The 9,617-nt window shown below is 54.1% G+C and overlaps 1 protein-coding gene across 1 annotated transcript; it reads right to left on the bottom strand.

The window, feature by feature from the left end:
- Window positions 1-10: 10 nt before the first annotated feature.
- On the bottom strand, window positions 11-8,773 carry ICAM3 (intercellular adhesion molecule 3). Its single transcript, XM_050770396.1, has 7 exons — window positions 8,055-8,773; window positions 7,191-7,457; window positions 1,905-2,210; window positions 1,304-1,591; window positions 767-1,021; window positions 399-647; window positions 11-294 (listed from the first exon to the last, which is right to left on the bottom strand). The coding sequence occupies exons 1-7, from the start codon at window positions 8,128-8,130 to the stop codon at window positions 92-94; spliced, it is 1,644 nt and encodes a 547-aa protein (XP_050626353.1). The 5' UTR covers window positions 8,131-8,773; the 3' UTR covers window positions 11-91.
- Window positions 8,774-9,617: the final 844 nt, after the last annotated feature.

The raw sequence follows: 9,617 nt of genomic DNA, 5'->3' as shown, positions 1-9,617 counted from the left end.
AAACCACAGATTAGGGAGTTTGAAGGCTTTATTGGTGCAGAATCTGAGGGCACAGCCAAGCCCCTGCCAACTTTGACCCCGGATCCCAGCGTCACTCAGCTCTGGACGGTTCTTCCCCCATTGCCTCTGTCGGCTGCATAGACGTGAGGGGCAGAGAGGTGCTCTCCTGCCTAACATGGTACCTGCCGCTCCGTTTATGCTCCCTGAAGACGTACATTAAGGCCACTACGACAGTCACCACGCCCAGGATCACTAACACCGCCAAGAAGACAGGGACAAAGTGGGACTTCGGAGCTGTGCAGAGAAAGCGCTAAGTCAATATGCGTCCCCCCCTGTCTCCAACCCCCCCCGCCCCCCGCGGCTTGCCAGTCCAGGCCCGCGGCCCAGTGTTAGCTCACCCTCAATATCCATCACCACGACCAGGGTGTATTTGCCTCGTGAGCTGGACGCTTGGCATTGATAAGTGCCATTATGTGTTACATTGACGAAGAACGGGATCCCCACCGGCACCTCCCGGTTGGAGCCTTCCTTCAAACACCGCAGCTGGGGGTACGGGTTGCCCCTGGCTTGGCACTGCAGGACGTGTCTCGTTTTGTCTTTCCACTTCAAGTGCTGGGGGCATGTGGCTCGGTCAATTTTGGGACCATCTGTGGAACCACCATGTGTGATCAGACACCCAACACACCCGAGGCACGGTGGTGCAGAGGAGCGTCTAATCTTTCCAGGGCAGGGGTGAAGGGATTAAAGGTCAGGGTGACCGACTCACACAGGACACGCAGCTGGACGCTGCTGTTCCTACACAAGAACTCGCCGTCCACCTCGAGAGTGGCACTGCAGAAGAAGTTGCGTCCGTCGTCACTCTCGGTAGCATTTAACTGAAGTTGAGCTGGCTGCCCCGGGGCCGCGGCTGGAACTCCGTCCAGCGTTACCTGGACTCGAGCCCCAGCCATGCAGCTCACGGTCACTGTGGACCCCTCGGGGGCGCTGGGCTCGCTCAGGTTCAGAATGGGTCCTAGGAAGCCTAAAGGCGGGGCATTGCCCAGGAGCTTAATGAACAAGACCTTCCTGCAGGTCAAGCCGCTCCCTCCGCCCTCCCCTTTCGTCTCGGGATATCCGGGCCACGCTTTCGGCGTTCAAGCCTCGCCCTCTTTCTGGGCTTTGTCCAACTTCGGGCACTCAGGCCCAGCCCATGTTGCAACTACTATTGGGGCAAGTCAGGCCCCACCTTTTCGGCTAGTCTCCGCCCCCTCTGCCACGCCCCCAGACTGCTGAGGCCGCGCCCCCTTCCCACGCCTCCTCTTACTAAAGACCGTCAAGTTCTCCCGGGCCTCCAGTCTCTCGCCCCCTAGGATCACGTTGCAGACGATTTCCCGCGCACCCTCCTGATCTGCGCGCGCTGTGGCTGTGGCTGTGGCCGTTAGCATGTCCCCGTGGTTCATGACTGTCGCATTCAGCATCTGGTCCCCCAGTGCCAGGTAGACCTGGGCCTCTGAGGCTGGAAAAAGCCCGTCTAGAGTGCAGTTCACCGGCCACGACTTTTCCACCTCCAAGAACCGGGGGGCCACGAGGCGCGGGGGGGTCACCGGCAGGGCTGGGGAGAAAGGTGGGCATGAGCACAACCCCCAGGACTGTGCCTTCCTCAGGACACCTTCATCCCCCCCATCAGGAATTCTTGCCTACTGCGTCACCCTTCTTCCCAGGACACACACGGCCATGAAAACGGCCTTCTCCAAAGATCCCACGGCTTGGGCCTCCCTTCTGGGGCCACCCTGCCCAGTGGCCTGGGGCTTTACTTCTCAGAAGCCTGTGAGGTCCGGGGCACCCCACTCTCATGAGCCCCAAGGCCAGGGCACCCTCTACCCTGACTCAGCTCATCACCCACCATCTGAAGCCCCTTCGCTCACCAAAGGTTTGGAGTTGGCGGGGGGCTGAGGTGTTCCGGAAGAGTTCCAGCCCCTGGGGCTTCATGTCCAGTTCTGTGCGGCATGAGAAATGGGCTCCGTGGTCCTCTCTGCTGGTCAGCACAGTGGTATTGACCTCTGCTGGCTCCCCCACTGCTGGCTGCCGGGTCAGCTCCTCCTCCCGGCGGAGCAGCACCACCGTGAGGCTGGTGCGGGGCGACCCACCTTCCACTTGGCAGCGCAGGATCAAGTTCTGGCCCACCGGCTGCCAAGGAGGCAGGGGTGCCAGCTCCACGCGCTCCGGGAGGCCTGAGAGAGGAAGGGAGGATGGCACTTAGCGGGTCTTGCAACCCCACCCACCCACCCCAAGGACTGGGGAGGAGACAGGGCGGTCCTGCCGAGAACTGTGAGCTTTGAGTTAATAAACTTACAGGGCTTAGAACTGGGCCAAAGCGTTTGCTATTATCATTAATGCAGTGATTATCATTTCCTGTGTTGTCAGACACCTTGCGAGGCACTAAACAAAATTTTCTGTTCTCCAGGATGGCACAATAAAAAAAAAATTAATAAAGAAGAAGGAAGGGATGAACGTTTATGACTATTTGACATGAATATTACAAATTCCTGTTTATGGCCAGGCGCTGTGGCCCACGCCTATAATCCCAGAGCTTTGGGAGGCTGAGATGGGTGGATCATGAGATCAGGAGTTTGAGATCAGCCTGGCCAACATGGTGAAACCCTGTCTCTACTAAAAATACAAAAATTAGCTGGGTGTGGTGGTGGGCGCCTGTAATCCCAGCTACTTGGGAGGCTGAGGCAGGAGAATCGCTTGAACCCGGGAGGCAGAAGTGGCAGTGAGCCGAGATCACACCATGGCACTCCAGCGACAAGACTTTGTCTCAAAAAAAAAGAAAAAAAGAGAAGAATAGAGAAGATTTCACTAGGTTGTTGTGTGCATGAAGGTGGATGACCTCTTGAAGGTCTAAGGAAAGATACTAAGGAAAGATATTAATAAGCAGTAACTATTTTTTCCCCCCGAGATGGAGTCTTGCTCTGTCGCCCAGGCTGACGTGCAGTGGTGTGATCTTGGCTCACTGCAACTTCCGCCACCCGGGTTCACGCGATTCTCCTGTCTCAGCCTCCCGAGTAGCTGGGGCTACAGGAGTATGCCACCATGCCAGGCTAATTTTTTTGTATTTTTAGTAGAGACGGAATTTCGCCATGTTGCCTAGGTTGCTCTTGAACTCCTAAGCTCAGGTCATCTGCCCGCCTTGGCCTCCCAAAGTGCTGGAATTACAGGCGTGAGCCACCGTTCCCGGCCCTTTCTCTCTCTCTCTCTTTTTTTTTTTTTTTTTTTTTTTTTTGAGACAGAGTCTCGCTCTTGTCGCCCAAGCTGGAGTGCAGTGGCAGGATCTCGGCTCACTGCAACCTCCGCCTCCTGGGTTCAAGCGATTCTCCCACCTCAGTCTCCCAAGTAGCTAGGATTATAGGTGCCCGCCACCATGTCTGGCTAATTTTTTATTTTATTTTTAGTAGTGATGTGGTTTCACCATGTTGGTCAGGCTGGTCTCAAACTCCTGACCTCAGGTGATCCACCTGCCTTGGCCTCCTAAAGTGCTGGAATTACAGGTGTGAGCCACCATGCCCGGCCTATTTTTGTATTTTTAGTAGACGGGATTTCACCATGTTGGCCAGGCTGATCTTGAACTCCTGGCCTCAAGTGATTCACCCACCTCAGCCTCCCAAAGTGTTGGGATTACAGGTGTGAGCCACGGCGCCTGGCCTTTTTCTCTTTTATGGATGGAGAAATATATAGCCCAGAGAGGGGAGGTGAATTACTTAAGGACGCACAAACGGTAAGTAGCAGAGGCGCCTCCTGGATATCATGTCTAGGGACTCTGTTGGCCCCTTCTCCTAGCTTCTGGCCTGAACACCTGCTTTGGCCTCTACCAGAGATTAGTTCAGTTCTCTCCAAGCAGGTTCAGACACTCAGGGCTTTCCTGGTTCACCAGCCCTGTGGCAGCCTCTCAAGATGCTCTGGTACAGTCACAGGAGACTTGACACTCCCAGGCTGGGTGCCCTCCCAGGTACACCTACAAAACCCTGGGCCTCAGGGTGGGCACTGTGGCTCATGTCTGTAATCCCAGCACTTTGGGAGGCCAAGATGGGCAGATCACCTGAGACCAGGAGTTCAAGACCAGCCTTGCCAACATGGTGAAACCCCGTCTCTACTAAAAATACAAAAATTAGCCAGGCGTGGTAGCACGTGCCTGTAATCCCAGCTACTCAGGAGGCTGAGGCACGAGAATCACTGGAACCCAGGAGGCAAAGGTTGCAGTGAGCTGAGATAGTGCCACTGCACTCCAGCCTGGTGACAGAGCGGGACTCTATGTCAAAAAAAAAAAAAAAAAAAAAGAGCTAGGTGACTCACGCCTGTAATCCCACCACTTTGGGAGGCCGAGGGAGGCGGATCACTTGAGGTCAGGAGTTTGAGACCAACCTGGCCAACTTGGCAAAACCCTGTCTCTACTAAAAATCAATACAAAAATTAGCCAGGCGTGGTGGCACATGCCTGTGATCCCAATTACTAAGGAGGCTAAGACAGGAGAATCACTTGAACCCAGGAGGCAGAGTTTGCAGTGAGCTGACATCGCGCCATTGCACTCCAGCCTGGGGGACAAGAGCAAGACTCCGTCTCAAAGGATAAAAAAAATAAAATCAAAAAGTAGGCCAGGCATGGTGGCTCACGCTTGTAATCCCAGCACTTTGGGAGGCCAAGGCACTTGAGGCCAGGAGTTTGAGACCAGCCTGGGCAACATGGTGAAATCCCGTCTCTACTAAAAATAAAAAAATTAGCTGGGCGTGGTGGTGCACACCCGTAGTCCCAGCTACTCAGCAGGCTGAGGCAGGAAAATCTCTTGAACTTGGGAGGTGGAGGTTGCAGTGAGCTGAGATCGTGCCACTGCACTCCAGCCTGGGCAACAGAGTGAGACTCCATCTCCAAAAAAAAAAAAAAGAAGAAGAAGAAAAGGCCAGGCATGGTGGCTCACGCCTGTAATCCCAGCACTTTGGGAGGTCGAGGCAGGTGGATCATGAGGTCAGAAGTTCGAGACCAGCTTGACCAACATGTTGAAACCTTGTCTCTACTAAAAATACAAAAATGAGCCGGGCATGTTGGCATGTGCCTATAATCGCAGCTACTCAGGAGGCTGAGGCAGGAGAATCGCTTGAACCCGGGAGGCAGAGGTTGCAGTGAGCCACGATTGCACCACTGCACTCCAGCCTAGGGGACAGAGCAAGACTCCGTCTCAAAAAAAAAAAAAGAAAAAGAAAAAAAAAAAGTAGCCAGGTACAGTGGCTCAGGCCTGCAATCCCAGCTACTGGAGAGCTGAAGAGGATTGCATGAGCCCAGGAGTTTGAGACCAACCTGGGCAATATAGGGAGAGCCTGTCTCTAAAATAAAAGTATAAAAAAGTGTAAATATAAAACCTCTATTCACCTACTGCTGACTGAAAGGGGTACCCCCTTTTTTTTGCTTAAGAGACAGGGTCTTACTTTTTCGCGCAGGCTGGAGTGCAGTGGTGCAATTATAGCTCACTATAGCCTTGAACTCCTGGGCTCAAGCAACTCTCCCACCTCGGCCCCCCAAGTAGCTGAGACTTCGGGCATGTACCACCATGCCCAGCTAATTTTTTTTTTTTTTTTTTTTTGAGACGGAGTCTCACTCTGTCGCCCAGGCTGGAGTGCAGTGGCGCAATCTCCACTCACTGCAAGCTCCGTCGCCTCCCGGGTTAATGCCATTTTCCTGCCTCAGCCTCCCTAGAAGCTGGGACTACAGGTGCCCACCACCACACCCGGCTACTTTTTTTGTATTTTCAGTAGAGATGGGGTTTCACGGTGTTTGCCAGGATGGTCTCGATCTTCTGACCTCGTGGTCCGCCCACCTCGGCCTCCCAAAGTGCTGGGATTACAGGTGTGAGCCACCACGCCCGGCCCCAGCTAATATTTTTTATTTATTTTTGTAGAGACAAGGTGTCCCTATGTTGCTCAGCCTGGTCTTAAATTTCTGGGCTCAAGCAATCTTCCTGCCTTGGCCTCCCAAAGTGTTGAGATTATTGTTGGGGTCAGGCAAGGTGGCTCACACCTGTAATCCCAGCATTTCGAGAGGCCAAGGTGGACAGATCACAAGGTCAGGAGTTAAAGACCAGCCTGGCTAACATGGTGAAACCCCATCTCTACAAAAAATACAAAAATTAGCTGGGCATGCTGGCGCATGCCTATAATCCCAGCTACTTGGGAGGCTGAGGCAGGAGAATGCTTGAACTGGGACCTGGGAGGCAGAGGTCGTGGTGAGCCAAGATGGCACCGCTGCACTCCAGTCTGGGCTACAGAGCAACAGACTTCATCTCAAAAAAAAAAAAAAAAAACTTGTTGGGGCAGGGTGCAGTGGCTCATGCCTGTAATCCCAGCACTTCGGGAGACCAAAGCAGGCGGATTACCTGAGGTGAGGAGTTCAAGACCAGACTGGCCAACATGATGAAATGCCATCTCAGGCGGGCGCAGTGGCTCAAGCCTGTAATCCCCGCACTTTGGGAGGCCAAGATGGGCGGATCACGAGGTCAGGAGATCGAGACCATCCTGGCTAACACGTTGAAAGCCCGTCTCTACTAAAAAAAATACAAAAAACTAGCCGGGCGAGGTGGCGGGCGCCTGTAGTCCCAGCTACTCGGGAGGTTGAGGCAGGAGAATGGCGTAAGCCCGGGAGGCAGAGCTTGCAGTGAGCTGAGATCCGGCCACTGCACTCCAGCCTGGGCTGGACAGAGCCAGACTCCGTCTCAAAAAAAAAAGAAAAAGAAATGCCATCTCTACTAAAAATACAAAATTACCCGGGTGTGGTGGCGTGCATGTGTAATCCCAGCCACTCGGGAGGCCGAGGCAGGAGAATCACTTGAACCCAGGAGGCGAAGGTTGCAGTGAGCCGAGATTGCGCCACTGCACTCCAGCCTGGGCAAAAAGAGCGAAACTCTGTCTCAAAAAAAAAAAAAAAAAAAAAAAAAAAAATGTTGGTTGGGGCCCAAGTTAATTGATTTCACAACTGCTGCCTTGGCATGAGATTGAGATGTGTCTCTATGTCTTTGTATCTCACACACACAAATGTCCAGGTCTGAGCTCTGGGTCAGAATCCTGGTCCATTCTTTGCAAACTGAGGGTCTCCATTCTCCTGAGCCATCGGCCACCTGCCCACACCACTACCCAACACCAGTCCCACCTCCGGACACATCGACTCACTGTACACGGTGATGTCAGAGAAGCCTGTTATCTGGGAGCCATTGCAGTACCCTGAACAGAGGATCCGACTGTTGCCAGTCACGTTGCTGAGCTGGAAGGCTGCCCAGCCCGTGCCATTGTCCACCAGCTCCTTTGATAGGGACGTCTCCAAGATGATTTTCTTAGAGCTGGGGCAATCAGTACTGCAGTTCACCAACAGGGACCCTCCAGCAGGAAACACAGGGTTCTGGGGCTCCACCCGCAGCAGGAACTCCTGCCCCTGGGCACCTTCAGGAACATGAAGAAATCCTGGTGTTTGTTTTGTTGCCCCCCAACCCGCGTATCAGCAGGCCCCACCATTTAACACCTCTTTCCTTGTGCCGAGATAGAAGGGTTCCCACCCTCATGGTCCAGTGGGAAAGGCAGAATCCATCAGGGACCAGGGAGAACTCAGAAGGAGGCCAGAAGAGGCTCTGATCCAGCATAGGAGGAGGTGAGTCAGGGAAGGCTTCCTGGAGGAGGGGACCATGCCAGCCTGAAACTGAAAGCTAAGTAAGAGTTAGCAAGTGAAAGGGACAGGTGATCCTGGCAGAGGGAACCACATACGCAAAGGGCAAATTTCAGGAGTTCAGATGGAGCAGGAAGCGTGAGGGGGGTGTGTGTGTGTGTGTGTGCTGGGGAAGAGGGATGGCGTAGAAGCCGTATGCTGGGGCCTGACCACCTGAAGGCAGAACTAAGGAACCAGAACTTTCTCCCGAGGATACGGGGTCAGCAGCCAGGTCGCAGTGTGGCAGGATGCAAAGAGTGTTGCATTCTCTTCCTCCACCTTCTACTGAGCCCCAAAACCCAGCCCTCTCCAGCCCTCCTGGGCTTGACCAGCCTCACCTGGGGTCAGCAGACAGCAGACCAGCAGAGTCCAGCAGGCCCCGGGCCACGATACGGATGGTACTATGGTGGCCATTCTGACAGAAGAAGGTGCCTTCCTGAGGTGCCCCAAGGGCAGGCAGGGGGAAAGGCGGGGCCTCCCACTGAGACGGAAGCACAGCGGTTAAGATTGCAGAAGTCTGGGGACTGCACCTTACCCAGGCCTGTGGGGAGAAGGGGATGCTGTGGCCCTGGGGGGCTAGAATGGGGGACCCAGACGGGGCTCTGCAAAGTGGCCAGCACTGCTGAGTCTCCCCCAGGGACAGGGCTGGTCTCAGTTGCACTGCTGGCCCCCAGTTCCTAGCCAGGAAATGCTAACTGAACTGGCTTCCTTTGTTCTCAGCACTGGGAAGCCTGGGTGTGGGGGTATGAGGCATCTCCTTCCGGCTGAACTTAGGTGGGGAGGGGAATATTCTGTTCCCAGAGAGGAAGTTAATGGGGGAAACCTGTAGGCACCACTGTTTAGATGCTAAGGTGGGATTTCAAGGAAACATAAAACAAACAAACAAACAAACAAAAAAACCAGAAGCAGAGTCTTGCTATGTTGCCCCGACTGGTCTTGAGCTCCTGGCCTTGAGATGGCCTCCTCCCATCCTGACCTCCCAAAGTGTTGCGGTTACAGGCGTGAGCCACAACGCCTGGCCACCTTTGAAGATCTTGAGGACATCTCCCTATCTTTGAAGATTTTGGGGATCCCCCCTCCCATGCACGAAGAGCTAAGGTAGGTGATTTGGGGACAGCTGAGTCCCTGAGCCACTGTCCTTCCAGGATTCGATTTGGCTTTTGTTTTGTTTTGAGACAGGGTCTCACTCTGTTGCCCAGGCTGGAGTGCAGTAGTGGGATCTCGGCTCACTGCAGCCTCTGCCTCCCTGGTTCAAACAATTCTCCTGCCTCAGCCTCCCGAGTAGCTGGGATTACAGGCATGTGCCATCATGCCCGGCTAATTTTTGTACTTTTTGGTAAGAGATGGGGTTTCACCATGTTGGCCAAGCTGGTCTCAAACTTCTGACCTCAAGTGAGTCGCCTGCCTTGGCCTCCCAAAGTGCTGGGATTACAGGCATAAGCCACCTCACCCAACCTTCCAGGATTCTACTTGTAACTGGCCTTTACCTCATCCTGTTGCCCCCTTGCCCACCTTTCCAGGCAGCTGGTCACTTCATTCCAAGGGAAGGCACCAAGGGGACCAGGGGGGACTCCCACCTTTGACCTGCCGCTGACCTCAGGCCTCTGACCTGTCTTCTGGGCCTAACATCTGAGCACCAGAGAGGGACCTTGTTGAGGGCCTTGATGGAGCCCTGCATTCACCCACTTTTCCCAGACCTTGAGGTCACAGCACCTCCTCTCTCATCTGGAGCACCCCCACCTTCCTAATCAGGTCCCTCCTCTATTCCTCTGCCTTCCAAACAATTCATTTCCCATCTAGTGTTGAGAGAGCAGCTAAAACCCAAGTCTAGTGTATTTGTAAATAGCAGGGCCCAGTAGCATGGACCTGGTGCCTGTAGTCCCAGCTCCTTGGAAGGCTGA

The sequence above is a fragment of the Macaca thibetana genome, chromosome 19, assembly GCF_024542745.1.
Source record: "Macaca thibetana thibetana isolate TM-01 chromosome 19, ASM2454274v1, whole genome shotgun sequence".
NCBI lineage: Eukaryota > Metazoa > Chordata > Mammalia > Primates > Cercopithecidae > Macaca > Macaca thibetana.
Note: the sequence above shows the minus strand (reverse complement) of the source record. Positions and strands in the feature narration are given on the sequence as shown.

What these genes read in the sequence shown, in the direction of transcription:
- ICAM3 (XM_050770396.1), bottom strand. Translation starts at nt 8,130, where the DNA reads ATGGCCACCATAGTACCATCCGTATCGTGGCCCGGGGCCTGCTGGACT. An exon ending in GGAGAACTTGACGGTCTTTA is followed by an intron (nt 1,022 to 1,303) that starts GTAAGAGGAGGC and finishes CCCCGCCTTTAG; the next exon opens with GCTTCCTAGGACCCATTCTG. An exon ending in CGTCCAGCTGCGTGTCCTGT is followed by an intron (nt 648 to 766) that starts GTGAGTCGGTCA and finishes GTGGTTCCACAG; the next exon opens with ATGGTCCCAAAATTGACCGA.